The following is a 16,701-nucleotide window of genomic DNA, read 5'->3' on the forward strand; positions in this document are numbered from 1 at the left end:
TGTGCATATACTCTATATTATTACATATTAGATATTACATATTAACATTACATATTAAATAGTCTATATAAGATATATACATACATAAATATATATTCTTATGTGTACAGAGAGAGCATAGGACTTAGAAAGCAAACACACATCATTTCAACACAACTGATTATTTTTTTTTACCTTGCCTGTCACTAAAGCTCCTTTCTATGAGGTTGTGTTCTCCACCCGAGAGCCCGAGAGCCCCTCCCGTCTGCCTCAGATTGTCTCCTGCCTCCTTTGGAGCACCCTGCTGTACTGGCTAACACAAAAGAAAGCAGACGCTTTCCTTGTTTGCAACAGGGACAAGTGAAGATTTGACTTCACATCATTTTATTCTAGCAGTTAAAAATGTATTCCAGCAAGAGCAAGAAATAAACCCATACAGGCGGTCAGGTTTCTGAATTCTACATTTACACTGGTTTGGTCCAGAGCCCTCATTCCACCTCTACTCAGAAACTCTTTAATTTCACCTGTTCCTGGTTCATGGCAGATTCAGAATGGAATGTCTAATGCTTCTGGCGATGGTGCTTTATTAGGGGATGGTGCTCTGTTATTAGATTGCATTTTCTTATTTCCTTCAGATCCAGTGCACCTGATATTGGAGGGCTCTCCCTATGGGAGGAGACTGAGAGACGCTGCCAGGGAGGAGTTTTTATTGTTTTTGTGGGTGCCTATGTAGCCAGATAAGAAACACAAACGCGACAGGCTACTGGACAGGTGGCCTTGCCTTGCTCTAACTGGTAGAGCCCAGCGTCTAGGTGCCCACTGAGCATCTTTTGCTGGTGCTGTAGCTGGAGGACATCGCTGGCGTTCTGTCTGCTCCCCTGGATCAGAAGGCGTCTAGCACGGCGATCCTGGCCTCTTCACACAGCGGGTCTAGTTGGCCATCACCCCCTAGAAAAATCGGTAACACTTTTTGGCCAGCTTTATGTACAGACTGATGCAATATTAAATATGCCTTGAGCTTTCACTGGGAGTGTATTTGAAGGCTACAGGCGTGCAAACCGTCGAGTAGCCTCTAGCAGTGTGGGGAGTATGGAAGCCCTTGCTCTGAGGCACGGGGAGGCAGATATGGTGCCAGTCTATGGGGCCAGAAATTCCCCAGGCCAAAGAGATGTGCAGAATATATCCGAACGTGCCACATCCTGTGGGTTTACTGACTCTAATTGTCTCTGAAATCTAGATAAAGTAACAGATAGAACAAAAAGCATGTTGAAAGAAAAAAAATAAGACATACATTATTAAGGTGGAAAAAAGGAAACCAAACACAAAGCCTATTTTCTTCCGGTTGCATTTGAAGGCTGGGCTCGGCTCGGCTTTCTTTCCTCTTTTGTCTGCAGTGTTTGGGGAAGAAACTGGGCAGCACAACGCTGCACTCGTGTGTGTGTGTGTGTGTGTGCGTGTGTGTGTGTGTGTGTGTGCGCGCGATGTAGTGTTTATGTGTGGTGTGTGTGTGTCAGGGTGTGTATGTGTGTGTGGTGTATGTGTGTATCTGGTATGTGTTTGTGGTGTGTGTATGTGTATTTGTGTGTTTTTCTGTGTGTGTCAATATGTTGCGTGTGTGAGTGTGTGTGTTGTTCATGTACATGGTGTGTGTAGTGTGTTTGGTATGTGTGGGTGTGTATATATATTTCCACTGGAAAGGGAGGGACTGCTCGGGAAGTGCTGAGGGCTGGGCAGAGGCCTCCCACAGCCTTACCAAACTCCAGGTCTTGGATGTCACATTGAAAGACCGTCTCCTCGTTCACCACGAGCTCCACCAGATTCCAGTCTTCTATCTCCTGCAGGATGATCTTATGGCCGTCTTTGGCCAACACGGCTGAAAAGTAACAAGGGGCATGGGTGACAAGTGGATAGAGTCCACGTTAGCCTATGTCCGTGTCCTCACAGATGTCAGAAGCTTGTCTCCTCCCTGGTTGTTCTTGGTCATAAGCTAACCATCTGTTGGGCACTTAGCTGGTCCCAGGCCTCCTTCTGTCCCTAAAGTCTCGGGAAAGCAAAGACAGACACCCAAGTGACACGGATCTTGCTTATGAATTTCCTCGGACCTGGAGGAACTGTTAGGAATCAGTCTCTCTTGGAGGTGGCCACCGAGCGTCCCACAGCTCAGCACCATGGAGAGTATTGAGGTGACCCAGCATCCAGCAACTTCTTTCCCCACTGATGGAAATATAGTTTGGTTGCCTTTCCAGAGGGCAATTTATAGTGGAAGCAAAAACCTTCAAAAAACATGTTTTAAGAACATTCCACTTAAGAAATCCCATAAGAAAAAAAATCAGAAATACAGGCAGATTTTTGCAACATGACGTTCTTTCTATAATACCAAAATTCTGTAAAGAGTTTACAAGTCTGATGACAAAAGGATGACAGAGCCGTGTGTATATAGTGAGAGTTTAACTTGGAAATTCAAAGCTATAGGCTGCTGAGATGCCTCACTGGGTAAGGGTGCTTGTGCCCGGCCTGAATTCAATCCCAGAAACCCACGTGGCAGAGGGAGAGAACCAACTCTGGCAATTGTCCTCTCGTGTTCACCTGTGTCATGATGTACACAGGTGTGGGAATGTACACGCATGCACATACACATAATACGTAAATACATATGGAAAAATAGGGACTTAGCTAGCTGGGTGGTAGCCTAGGGACATTTGAGGAGTGGGAAGCAGTTTGGTCTGGTAGAGGACGGTAGATAACAAAGGAATTGGGTCTGTTTTGCCCTTGACATCAAAAAGTCGGCAAAGGTGCCTAAGTGAGGAACCACGAGTTAGACTTAGTCCCACCATTTGGAAGACAGAGGCCAACAGATCTCTGAGTTTGAGGCCAACCTGGTCTACAGAACTAATCCCAGGACATCCAGTGCTACACAGAGAAGCCCCGTCTTGAGAAACTATAAATAAATAAATAAAGAAAGAAAGAAAGAAAGAAAGAAAGAAATGCGATGATTTGTACCTTAAGGTCCAATTCTGAAGGGAGAAATTGAAGAAGAGAAATGGAGGACGTTGAATTATCAAGAGACACCAAACCAGCATGTAGAAACCATGCTCTAGGATTTAGAAGAAATGAAGGCAGGGACAAGTCCAACAAGACCTGGACACCGATGACATTCATTGCCTCCCTTCTCCCCGTCTCAGATCCTGGCCTCTCCCTTTCTGCTGTCGGTTTGGCCAGAACCTTGCACCCATTTTCATTCCTCCTCCTCCTCCTCCTCCTCCTCCTCCTCCTCCTCCTCCTCCTCCTCCTCCCCTCCTCCTCCTCCTCCTCCTCCCCTCCCCTCCTCCTCCTCCTCCTCCTCCTCCCCCCCCCCCCTCCTCCGTTACACCTACTCCCTCAGCCTGTCAGTCTGTCTCAGAGTCTTTGTCCTCAGTGCATGCTGGTAATTCAGTCCTTCTGAGCCCTGTCAACCTCCCTCCTCCACCATTTCTGTTTGGTCGTCATCATCATCCTTTTCCTCCCCCTCTTCCCCCCTCCCCTCCTCCTCTGTGTTCTGCCATGGCTTCCAGTGTGAGCTCCCAGTAACCATCATGGTCTCTTTATAGTCTGTTTTCAGAACCAGAGCAGGGTCAGAATATGGCTTTATTCCTGGATAACTCTGGCGACTCCCAGCTTACTCAGGATAGACACCAAATAACTTCCAAGGCCGCCCGGCTCCTCCTGACCTCCTTGACCTACTTACACTTCCACTCCAGCCACATTCACACCCTCCCTGACCATGAAACTCTCTGGGGATCCCAGGAGCTTATGCCTGGGATGCTTTTTCCTCATGATCTTCCCTTTCCTCCCTCAGCCTTCAAGTCATCAGCCCCAAAAGTCACCCTCATGGACAAGACCTTCTGGAGTCTCGTTTGTGTACATGTTCATTTGTGCGTTCATTCCTGTGTGTGCGTGTGTGTGTGTGTGTGTGTGTGTGTGTGTGTGTGTGTGTGTGTGTATGCATGCTGACACTTATGTGTGCAGTTCAAGGGATAAATGGCAGGAGTCAGTTTTCTCCTTCCACCATGAGGGTATCAAACTAAGGCTGCTAAACTTGCCAGCAAACGCCTTTACCCGCTCACCGGTCTTACCTCCTCACCTCACTCGCATTTGGATAAACTCTTCAGAGATTCCTATCTGTCCTGTTCCCTACTGGGTCCCAGTGCCTAGGACTGTGTCTGCACAGTGTTGTAAGACTTTTTCTGGGAAGATCTGATCACTTTCTATTCACCCCAGATGGGGCACTAACTAACAGCAGACTGGAGAAACAATTCCACCCATGTCTAACCTGGTAAGCCAGTGGGCTTACTGGAATTGCCCACTTACAGAAGCGGGAGTGACTTAAAGATGGCTGCATCACAGGAAAAGCCAGTCTTCGGTGGGCAATGACTCACGAGAGCTGCATCCCGGGAGCTCCCTGCTCAGCTTACTGGTAACTCTATTGAAGGCTCTCCTCTCCCCTAGTCATGGCTCACTGCTTAGATGACCCTGAGAGTGGGGTTTCCTGATAATGTTGCTTCCTGCACATTCCAGGAAAGAATGTATCAAATTTGAGGACGTAGCAATTCATCAGAAACATAGCTGAAAGGAGACTGGAGGAAGAGAGAGCCAGGCATCGGGCAGAGGTGTGGCCTGAGGACCGAGTACTAGGGGCCAGAATTCAGAAGCGCTTCTCTGGCTTCAGAGAGGCAAGTGGGTGAAGGCCTCAGTGGAACCAGAAGCTGAGCTGCGGCCACAGGTGCAGGCTGCTGGTCCTTTCTGCCGAGGGAATGGTAGTGCAGAATTCTGGGACTGGATTTCGGAAGAAACAGACCGCCAACTGTTGAGTTCCAGCTCTCTCCGGAGAGACATGCATCTACAGTTGTGGTTGTGGAAGGATTAGATAATGAACATTCTTATTCTAGTTGAAAGACAAATTGTGCAGTGAGCTTGGAGGGCAACTTGGGAGTGTCTGTAAAATGTAACCCACACGACAGAAACCAAATGTCTCATTTCCAGGTGCCTTCTTTAAGGCAAATACCCCCCACCCCCCATTCTCACCCCGGCAGGTAACACAGGTGGCAGACTAGCAATGTTTTCGGCAACATACTTGGTAGGGGAAAAGAAAAGGAAGCGATCAGAAACTGCAGTGGCTCGAGACATTGTAGCACATCTGGCATCTGACATGGGAGGTGGAGGCCTGGGTGGGTGAGCACAGCACTAGGCAGGTGTAGAGCCTCTCCTGTGTCCCCCCGCACACCATGATCTCTCTCCGCTTGAAAGGGCAGATGACTGAAGAGGGACATAAGGTAGAGTGAGGCTGGTTTTTAAAATGCTGGCCTTTATAATGTCTTAGATTTTTACAGAATCTCCAGTCTGCTTTACATTTGTAATCTGAAAATCTTTTAGATTATGTTGTTTCAGGGGGGAAAAGGTGTCCTAAAGACAGAGGAACAAGGAACCGGTGTACATCTGTAATCCTGGCCCTTAGAGAGCAAGGGTGGCAAATTAGCAGTTCAAGCCATCTTGGGCTACATAGGGCTCTGAAGGGGGGAGGACAAAAGAAAACGAAGTCTGGCAATCAGTCAGCATGTCAATACCTGCGATCCCAGCATTCAAGAGGCTGAGGCAGGAGGATCATGAGTTCGAGGCCATCCTAGGCTACTCAACAAGATTCTGCTACCAAATACAAAATAAGAAAGCAGTGGGGGGTGGGGGGAGGAAGGGTGGAGGAAGGAGAGAGAGGAAGGAGAGGGAAGTAAGAAAGCAGGATCAGAAAGGAACAGAGAGGCTTGGTGAACTACTGAGCTAGTGCTTCTCTGGCTTCAGAGAGGCGAGCGGGTGAAGGGCTCAGTGGAACCAGAGCTGAGCTGCGGCCACAGGTGCAGGCTGCTGGTCCCTTTTGCCGAGGGAATGGTATTTTGAGGAAGTCCTTGGGGTGCATTTTGATGGCTGTCCAGGTTTGTAAGGTATCTGCAGGTGGCTGATTTGTAAAGTAAGCTGTGCCCACCCTGGCTCGATAACGCATCTAATAACAGCTGCCAACATTTACAGAGGACCTGGCGACAAGGGCTAGGGTGTTAATGGCAACAAAGCAGGGAATGTTTACTCCCCCACTCCACCCCCAACTCTCCCACTTTAAAGCCAGTGTTAGCATCAGAGCGAGCAGACCTACTTGTAAGCCCTCCTCTGTAGGATCGGCTTCTGAATTCTGTGTATGACTTTTAAAAATCATAGCTCTTTATCGTTTCCCGAAGCCCCGCTGTCTTTGGAAGGATGCCTGATCTTTTCTGAACGTGCCCTGCCCTAAGCAATCTGAACACTCTTTCTTTATTATTCACGAATTATAATGGCTCAGCAGAAAAGAAAAACGTCTCCACTAAACCAGTGCTTAAAAGAGCCCTAAGTAATTGGGCCATGGTTTCTCCTCATCTACTGGGCTTGAGCCTGTCAAACGATGCCCTCAAAGGAATTAGAAGGCACTGGAACTGACCATTAAAAATGGAATCCATCTTTATTTAGGCAGGGTACCCAAGTGCCACCCTCCGTCCCCAGCCATGCATTAGCTGTGCTCGTTAATGGTCCCTGGCATTATGTCTGCACTGAATGAAGAAAGGAAAGCGATCCATCAGTATACCAGCAGCACTGACGTCATCCACAGATGGTGCACAGCTCTGCCAGCTAAGGGACGACAGAGCCTCTCCCCTGTCCCTGCACTTTATCCGGATTCCCTGTGAGGAATGAGGTGCCACTTCAAAGAGGTGGGTGTTCTGTGGGTGGCTCACGGCTTCTGGCTGATTTATGCTGGAGTTTAGCCACTGCCTGTGCACAGGCTTTGTTTCAGGGAACATATTTATCTGACCTTTCTTTGAACAGACAACCCAGTAGCAGCCCAGGAAACCATGTCCCCCTCCATGCCCGGCGGTGGCATTTGGGTGAGCTGCAGGAATTCCAGGGGGTTGCCTTCTCTCATTCCTTCACTCTATACCAGCCGTGCTACCGCCGGGCTCACTACCTCCTCTCTGACAGGAAGGAATTGAAGTCCTGAGGCTGCTAGTGTGACCAACTCTGAGGTAGTTGTCCCTAGAGTTTGAATCAGACAGGTAGCCAATAGCCACGAGAGAAGGTGCATTATTCTGACTTTGCTGTTTCGGGGAGCTTGTGTTGACCCCAGGTTCCTGCAGGAAGGACAAGAGACCTGCCCTAAAAGAGGTCAGGTGCCTGTGCCTGGCAACCCCCCTAGGAGAGAAGATCCCTTCTTGTCTGCTCCTGGGAACCCTCACCATTCACCTCTCAACTCCACGGGTGGCTTGTTCTGTGGACCAAATCCATTTTCAGTTATACCCTGTTCCGGAAGAGTAATGCTGTCTCTATAAAATACTCGAAATCCAGGTGTAACCTGAGTGTCAGTCAGAGGGGCCTTTCAGGGACAAGTCAGGGGCAGCTGGTAGTGCTTGCAAGACCATCTGCCTAGTCCTTGACTCCTCTTCTCTCAGAGCCCCTCGGGCCTTAGAAAGCTAACCTGAGGAGTCCAGAACAGAGTGACAGCTAGACTCCCACCCTGTCCCTTTCAGATCCCAGCCAGCTCCCCAGGAGGGTCTACAGACCATGCAAAGCCTAGGTCCTTAAAGCCACGTTGCACCTTCCCAGGAGTAGCTACCTCCTGTTGGGGAAGGGGGAGCAATGGGTAGAGGAAGGTGAGACCAGAAATCCTTACCCATGGACTAACATCTTGCCTCCCTCGTTGATGAACTGCCCTTCCAAACCAGCTGGACCACTTCCAGTTAAACAAGCCACTGAGTGCCCTCTTCAAAGATGTTTAAGATCAAGACACCAAAACAGGATACAATAGCACAAACATGCCAAAGAAAGACACAGGCATCCTTTGGAGAGAGGCATCAGCTGAGGTAGGTCAATTAGGGCCAGCATCAGGTGCCTGGGGAGCGTGATTGTGTTAATGGAGACCCTCACCGAGTCCTTCTCAAGTTTCTTTCCAGAAGTGAAATCCAAATTATGCAATTAAAAGGCTCACAGCTGGGGCCGGATGTTCTTGAACTGATTGAAGGATGAGGGAGTGGACACAACAACTTTCTGAAACAGCGATTGTCTCTGTAATTAAATGCAATTAGCTGACAGAAATGGCTGCTCTTCCCCTCCGAAAGCTGATTGGAATGCTAAGACTTTAAAAACTAAACCAAAACAACAACAACAAAACAAAACAAATACCCCCCCCCCAAAACCATGACCCCATCTCACGCCTTGTTCCTTCTAACCTGGATGCTCGGCCGATCAGGCAGAATGCTAAAGATGAAGGGTGCACAACTCCAGGATGGACGGGGCCATGAGAGCATCAGGGGGTCTGGAGAAGATGTCTGCTAGCTGTAGGGGCTGTGACTGTGCACGAACCACAGAACAGAGATGGAGTTTGCGGGGCTGTAGTGCAGACTTGCCAAGCCTGCCTGCTTCCCATTCCTCAAAGGTTCAAGACCCACCTCCTCCTCCTTTCCTAAATACTGTCTCTGAAATAAGTCCTGGCTCACTAGTCTGCATTTCTTTTTTTTTTTTTTCTTTTTTCTTTTTTTCGGAGCTGGGGGCCGAACCCAGGGCCTTGCGCTCGCTAGGCAAGCGCTCTACTGCTGAGCTAAATCCCCAACCCCTAGTCTGCATTTCTTATTAGACTCACACCAGCCAGGGGCTCACATTTTCCTTCTCCCAAGGGAAAGGGAGGCTCAGAAAGGCTAGGTTACCTCATCTTCAGAGCCTCTGTACACAGCCTCGGCTAATGCCATTTCCCTGGCCACGGTGCAGGCCTGTAACGGATTTCATGCATATTAAATATCAAATGCACCAGGATGGAAAGTTGATTAGAGTGCATGAGGTCTAGGGGTGGAGGTTGGAGTTACCACTTACGAAGCAGCGCTATTGTTTAAGATGTTGGAAGACTCTGGGAAACCTGCAAGTGATGGTTCTATGATACTGTGATCGTTAGTTACTGGTGCAGCACGACACCTCTATGGGCTGAATTATACTTCCCTCAGTTTGTGTGTTAAGTCCTAGCTCTGGCCTGAGGTTAAATGAAGTCATAGGGAGCCCCTGGTTCAAATGGATTAGGTTCCTTGTACATTTTTCCAGCTGTGGGTCTCTGCCAGTTGCCATCTGTTACAAGAAGAAGCTTCTCTTATGAGAGCTGAGAATTCTACTCATCTATGGGTATATCGAGAAGCCTTTGGGACTCTGTCCATTTAACAGAAAAATAGTGGTAGGTTTGTCCTCAGAGTTTAATAACCTACCCAACAGTGCCGTGGTTCCAATAGTGGTACTGGGTACGCCTTCTGACTTGTAGTGTGTCCTTTAAATCCAATCAGAAAGTCTTCAGCTGTTCCCACAACATACCTGCCCCTTCTGCACCAGTGGGCGTGTCCTGCCAGGCCAGTCACTTTGTTTATTCAGAGTTTACAGCTGAGTAGAATGAAGAATGCTCCCAGCACTGTAAAAGCTGGACAGTAGAGCTCAGCCCTAAATGGGACACGAATATCATACTCTCTAGTGCCGTGTCTCAGGGGACTGCGATGGAACAGAGGGGCAGATAGCCTGTAAGCACAGGTAGCTGATGCCCAAAGTGAAGCTGGCTTTGGATATAGCACATAAGAACTCAGAGCAATTGTGATGGCATGCCAAAGCTCATGCCAGACAAATGCCAGCCTGCCAAGAAGGACAGACACGGAGCCTCACTCCAAGCCTTGGCGTTTTTTATTAGCAATTAATAACTTCTGGGGCAGGAAGAGTCTGTTTTCCCTAAGGGCGCGTCTCCAAGGTTTGCCACGCCCCGAGAGATAGACTCACAGCCCAGAGGATTTGGGCATCAAGGAGTTGACTAGCTGGAATGAGAGTGAGAGAACTAGCTGGGGAGAGGGCTGGAGGGAGTGAATCTGACCAAAATATGTTGCATAAAAGTGTCAACGATAAGTAATAAAATATAAAAAGAGGACCCGCGTCTCCCTGAGATATCAGTTGGCTTGCTACTGTACCCATCTTCTCAGTACCCGAGGGCAAGAGAGAAAGTGGCCATCAGCAAGCTGGGAAGGGAGCTACACCAGAAATAACCCTACCTAGCCAGGGCCTCCAGCATGGAGGGAAATAGATTTCTATTGTCCAAGGCACATGGCCTGTAGCATCTGGTGCTGGCGGCTGAAACAAACTAATATAAATGCTGTCTTAGGGTTTCTAGTGCTATGATAAGACAGTATGACCAAAGAGAATCTTGGGGAGGAAAGGGTTTTTTAAGCTTATAGTTCCACTTCACTGTCCATCACTGAGGGAAGTCAGGGCAGGAACTCAGAGTCAGGACCTGAAGCAGAGGCTATGGAGGGGTGCTGCTTACTGGCTTGCTCAGCCTAAGATCTTATAGAATCCAGGACCACTGGACCATGAGTGGCATCACTCAAAATGAGCTGGATCCTCCCCACATCAATAACTGGTTAATAAAATACACTACAGACTTGCCTACAAGCCAGTCTTGTAGAGGCGGCGTCTCAAACGACAGTCTCTCTTCCCAAACAACTCTAGCTTATGCCAGGCTGACATAATTACAAGCAGAGACACCATTGGATTTGCCACAGAAACCTCTCGACAACTATTTTCTTAGAGAGAGGGACACTTTGTAACAGTGAAAAGCTTACCCCACCTTTCAGGTGTGAACTTCAAATACCATCTCCTCCAGGAAGTCATCCCTGATTGTTGGGCCCAAACTGATTTTTGTGTCCTCTTGGCATTTGGCCCTAGTCTGTCAGGCTCTAAGTATGACTCCCTGTGTTGAACACACCCTGTTCAACAGTTCAATCCCTGTCACTCTGCAGCCACTTGACTTACAGAGGTCAATTATTCCTCACCCTAAACTTCCCAAATCCTAAGTGGAATTAGCTTACTTTTCCCTAAAATTTGTGTACTTTGACCAGTAACACTTAGGATACCCACAGATTATATACCTAAGTAGGGGGAGTCAGAGGGAGGTGCTAAATCATCCCGGGAAGGCCTCCTTGGGGAGGTGGCACTTGACTGGGGTCTGAGGAGGGAAGGTCTAGGTAGGGCACTAAGGCTGCATCCTGGAGGCTAAGGTTCAGCGGGGCGGCTCACCTAGCAGACCCTGCAGTCGGTAGGTGCGGTGCTCCACGGACAGGCCCACTGCGCTGTAGGGTCCGTAGCGCAAGGTCACTACTGCATTTTCTGGCATGGTGCTATGTCCAGGTTGAGAGAGGTTGTCAAGGACTCTAACACCTGCTGCTAGGCAACCGCCCCTCCAGCTTTCAGGGAGGTGGGCGTGGCCACGTGCTGGGCGGGGCTGAGGCTTTTAGGTCCCTAGGCTTAGAGCAGAGTTACTGGTATACAGCCTCATAAACTAACTCAGTTTCCACCTGCTGTGGTAAGTGTTAGCGGCTAACTCCCGCCAGCTAGGGAAAGCGTGAGTCTGACTGCGCTTCCAGAGTTGCCTAGTTTCATCGCTAACCATCCAGTTGCAGCCTGCATTTTGTATTAACTCGGCTGAGGTTCAGGAACCTCGCTAAGCCGTGCAGGAAAGCAGAAAAGTAGAGTGGATGGGAAACTGTGTTTTCTCTCCTTTTTGACCCGTTTTTGATTAATTTATTATGCATACATACAGACATCCCCGTGTGTCTTTGTTTTGTTGAAGCCTCCTTTGTTTGGCCACCTTAAATAATCTCTCTCTCTCTCTCTCTCTCTCTCTCTCTCTCTCTCTCTCTCTCTCTCTCCCTCTCCCTCTCCCTCCCCCCTTTCTCATTCATTACCACCCTCCCAGACATGGACAAGCCCGGGAGAACCTGGAGGTTCCATGGATGAGAGACCCCACCACAGGAAGGAAGCTGGACATAGCCCCAGGGACACGCTTTTTTTTGGGAGGGGAAGGGGGAAGCACTTGTCCTACAGTCCTTGAGATTAGTTTTTGTTTGTTCATTTTGTTTTTTGTTTTCTCACAGCAGTTAGCCAAGCCTAACAATCGCCTTCTTGTGAGTACGACACACATTTATAAATAGGACAGAGTTGATATCTTTGTATTCTTTATGAAGAGTACAAAGATTAAAAGCTCCTTCCCATTAATTCCTCTCCCAACATATGCTACTGTTGTGCATACAGTACACACCCCCATGTGTACAGTCTGTTCTGTGACACACGCTGGTTCATCCATGCTGGTGAACAGAGGATGGACGCCGGTAGAATTCCGAATCTCTCTAGTACATGGCTTCACACCACCACTGCAAGACCCACCTTTCTCCTTAAGAGGAAGAGTTGATTCGGAGCCCAATGCCAGTGACCATGGCCCAGAAGCAGGAATTCAGGCTGCCTCCAATAACATGTTCTGACATAAAAGTGATCTTACAAACATTTAAAGTCACAGAACAAAAGGAAGTCATAATTCAAAACATTGACCAAATACATTGGTGGGCACAGCGGTGGGCGGGTTACAACAAGGCGGGCTTCAGATATTTATTATCTGATGATATCTTAGGTTGAAGGTATGGACGCTAGTCTTCTGTTAATATATTCCAAAGGCTTTACATACATAATATCTGAGAAGATATTAGATCAGAGAGGGATGTTAGCAATAAATGGATATTAAGGAGACTAACAAAAACCCAAGAAAATCTTGGCTGTGGGTCTGAACGTTAGGACTGTCTGCCATGGTGACGTCCAAACCAACCAATCGGCTATGTGGAGTCTTTTGCATGGGTATGGCTTTCTCTGGGAGCTTCAGTTTACAGCACAACCCAGCAGCAGACAATGACTGAACACAGACGGGCACAGGAAGCTTGGAGAAAGGCAGACATGACATCATTGCTCTTAACTCTGTCAGTACGGCCTCATGCCTTTCGGAAGGATCTCATTGTGCTGGCTAGATTTCTGTCAAGTTGACCCAAGCTAGAGTCATCCGAAAGGAGGAAGCTTCAACTGAGAAGATGCCTAGAGAAGATCAGGTTGTAAGTAGACACACCTGTAGGTATCTTCTCAACTAGTGGTTGAGGGAGGTGTAAGCCCCTTGAGGCGCCCCGAGTGAACAGGCTCCACCCCCGAGTGGACAGGCTCCACCCCCGAGTGGACAGGCTCCACCCCCGAGTGGACAGGCTCCACCCCCAAAGACTTCCAACTAGCATACTCTGTCCACAGAACATTCCAACCACTCCTATTGGCCAGCCCAGCCCTTCCAGACAGAGAAAAAGCTCTGACCTGCAAAGTAGAAAGCCTGAGATGCTGTCAATACTAGGGCTTGATGTCCCACCAATTAATTCCTGGACTGACTCGAGCTCAGGTCATGAAATCCCACCAATCCCCACCCTGGAAAGTTCCACCCCAAAGAAACTCCTTGTTGTGCAGTGTGATGTTGTGGTATTCCTTACCTCCCCCATGCCAGGATATCTTTCCCTTAAGAGCTGGAACATTTGCACTGGGGACATCTTTCCCGTCAGAACTGTAACACTGGGGACAGTCCAGCCTATTGTGGGCAGAGACACTCCTAGGTTGGTGTCCTGGGTTCTATAAGCACGTCATGAAGAATAAGCCAGTGGGCAGGGCTCCTCTGTGACCTCAGCTCTTGCCTCCAGGTTCCTGACCTGTTTGAGTTCCTAGCCTGACTTCCTTCAATGATAAACAATGATGTGGAAGCGTAGGCCAAAAAGCCCATTCCTCCCAAGTTGTTTTTGGCCATGGTGTTTGTCACAATGTAACCCTAACTAACAACAGTAATACTAACTAGGACATTACAAGCTTGGCTTTTCTCTAAGCTTTGTGCAATTTTAGAAGATAAATCTACCCCTCACTGGGGTACTACTCTTTGGATGATTAATTTTGTTAAACATGTCTGTAAGGATTTTCTTCTCGATTTTACTACTAATCTGTTTTTCATATTTCATTTTCTTTTTGTGTGTGCACATGTCTAATTGTGTGTGTGTGTGTGTGTGTGTGTGTGCATGTATGTGTCCAAAGAGCCTATATTCACTGAGTCCTTTTATAGTCCACTAGCTGGGATTTAATGTTGTTTTTTGCATTTTTGAGACAAGGTCTCTCTCTCTATATTTAGCTCTAGCTGTCCTGGAACTCGCTATGCAGATCAGACTGGCCTCAAACTATCCTCTACCTTCTGAGTGCTCTCATTAAAAGTGTGTGCCACTCAGGGGTGTGGGTGAAAAGGATTTGGTTTTTTTAAGGGGCTGGCCATTGAGAGTTTGCATTCTCCAGTGAGTATATGGGCAACACAATTTGGTTGTCATCTTCTTCCTTTTTCTTTCTCTTTCTCCTCCTCCTCCTCCTCCCCTCCTCCTCCTTCCCCCCTCCTCATCCTCCTCTTCCTCCTCCTCTTCCTCCTCCTCCTCTTCCTCCTCCTCCTCCTCCTCTTCTTTCTTCTTTTTCTTCCGTCTCCTCCTCTTCTCGCTCCTCCTCCTTCTTTACTGGGGTAGGTCACAAAGGTAAGGAGTAGATCTGAGAAGACTGGGAAGTGAGTATGATTGGGGCTCATGATGTGAAATTCCCAAATAGTAACAATATTATGTATTTAAAAATGTGTGCCACCATGCCTGGCACTACCTTGGATTTTGATACAGAATCTCCCACTGAACCCAGAGTTTACTGATTTGGCTAGACTGGTGTCTTAGGGTTTCACTGCTGTCAAGAGACACCATGACCAAGGCAATTCTTATAAAGGAAAACATTTAACCGTGGCTGACTTGTAGAGGTTCAGTCCATTACCACCACAGCAGGAAGCATGGCAGAATGCAGGCAGACATGGTGCTGGAGAAGGAGTCGAGAGTTCCGCATCTGGTTCTGCAGGCAGCAGGGAGAGAATGCCACACTGGCCTGGCTTGAGCTTCTGACATCCCAAAGCCCAGACCCCAGTGACAACTTCCTCTAACAAGGCCACACCACTCCAAGGCTACATGTTCTAATGCCACTCACTAAGAGTAATGGTTTGAATATGCTTGACCCATAAGAAGCAACACTATTACAAGGCGTAGCCTTCTTGGGGGAGGTGTGTCACTGTGTAAGCTGGCTTTGAGGGCTTCTAGAGTTCAAGCTGCATCCAGTATGGAAGAGACAGTCGTCTCCTGGCTGCTCTCAGATCAAGATGCGCAGCTCCTTCTCTAGCACCGTGCCTGCCTGGAAGCCGCCATGCTTCCTGCCATGATGATAGTGGACTGAACCCCTGAACCTGTAAGCCAGCCCCACTTAAATGTTGTCCTTAGAAGAGTTGCCTTGGTCATGATGTCTCTTCACAGCAGTAAAACCCAAAATAAGCCCTTAAACACTCAAAAATCTGAGACTACTATTCAAATCACCACAATTAGCTTGTTGGGTAATTCCATAGAAATCTTTTATCTCTGCCACCTCTGGTATTGAGGTTACAGATGTGAACATCCACTTTCAGCTTTTACATGGGTGCTGAGACGCAAATTCAGGTCCTCATGCTAACTCAAAAGGGACTCTGCCCACTGAGCCATCTTTCCAGCCCTTAAGCCGTGTCTTTTCAATGGTCATTTTATAAGATAAATTTAGTTTTATATATTGATCTTATATAAGCTACCTTGGTCTTATTTGTTATTTTTGAAACTTTGTTTATTTTGGGTTATCTGTGAAGACAAACACAGGGTGTGCAAACAGTGACAATTGTATTTCCTCAATTGAATCTTTTTTTCTTCTTACTGCACATCACTGACTAGGAATTCTATGGCAGAGATGACTGGAGGTGGTTATTATGTATATTTTCTCTTTGTTCTGAACTTGAGATGCTATCTTCTAATCATGGTTTTCCCTCTTTGATTCTTCGAGAAGCTATAGCCTCACTTTAAATAGTTCTAATTCTAGGGGAGATTGGCCATTCATATTTAATAATTGTAACTCTCGTTTGTGGATAACAACTTGATTTGTCCCGTTACATTCCAGTTTAGGGAAGTAAATGGATACTCATACTACTGATGATACAATGTCATACCATTTTGCATTTCTTTTTTTTTTTTTTTAAAAACAAAGTTGAATTTTCCACATGTTCTAAATGTTATTAGTAATTGGTGTAGAAATAAAAAGTCAGATGTATAAGAAGTCAGTATGTCATAGATTTTGTCTGCATAACCAAATTTATTTATTTATTTATTTATTTATTTATTTATTTATTTATTTCTTGAGACAGGGTTTCTTCATGTAGCTGTCCTGGAATTAGCTCTGTAGACCAAGCTGGCCTCAAACTCAGAGATCCACCTGCCTCTGCCTCCCAAGTGCTGGGATTAAAGGTGTGGGCCACCACTGCCTGGTTTCATTCCTTATTTTAAAAACACAGGTTTCAACCATGCTCAGCATTTGAGAGGTGGAGGCAGGAGGATCAGAAGATCAAGTTCATCCTTGACCTAGATAGTTGGTTCAAGGCCAGCCTTGACAATAGGAGACCCTGTCACAAAAACAAACCAACTAAAAATAGAAAAAGGAAATTAAAGAAGAAAGGAAGGGAACCCTGGCTCCAGCAGAGTTATTTTGTAATGTTGCTATTTTAAAATTTACTTTTTGCATTGCAAAATGTAATGTGGTTGAGTAGTTCTTTTTTTCTAATCCAGACCAAGTACATGATGGGACACCTTAGTCAGGAAGCCTAGCTTCCAAAGCTTTGGTCTCCTAGGTTACACGCCATGTCTGTTTTGAAATAACATTTTTCATGTTCCATTCTTGAACATT

General features: G+C 47.2%; 1 protein-coding gene across 1 annotated transcript; it reads right to left on the bottom strand.

Annotated features, from left to right (window-relative positions):
* Positions 1–664: 664 nt before the first annotated feature.
* On the bottom strand, positions 665–11,210 carry C13H10orf53 (chromosome 13 C10orf53 homolog). Its single transcript, XM_032919222.1, has 3 exons — positions 11,113–11,210; positions 1,733–1,852; positions 665–927 (listed from the first exon to the last, which is right to left on the bottom strand). Exons 1-3 carry the CDS (start codon positions 11,207–11,209, stop codon positions 863–865), a joined length of 282 nt encoding a protein of 93 aa, XP_032775113.1. The 5' UTR covers position 11,210; the 3' UTR covers positions 665–862.
* Between the last annotated feature and the right edge of the window lie 5,491 nt (positions 11,211–16,701).

Source organism: Rattus rattus, chromosome 13 (assembly GCF_011064425.1).
Source record: "Rattus rattus isolate New Zealand chromosome 13, Rrattus_CSIRO_v1, whole genome shotgun sequence".
NCBI lineage: Eukaryota > Metazoa > Chordata > Mammalia > Rodentia > Muridae > Rattus > Rattus rattus.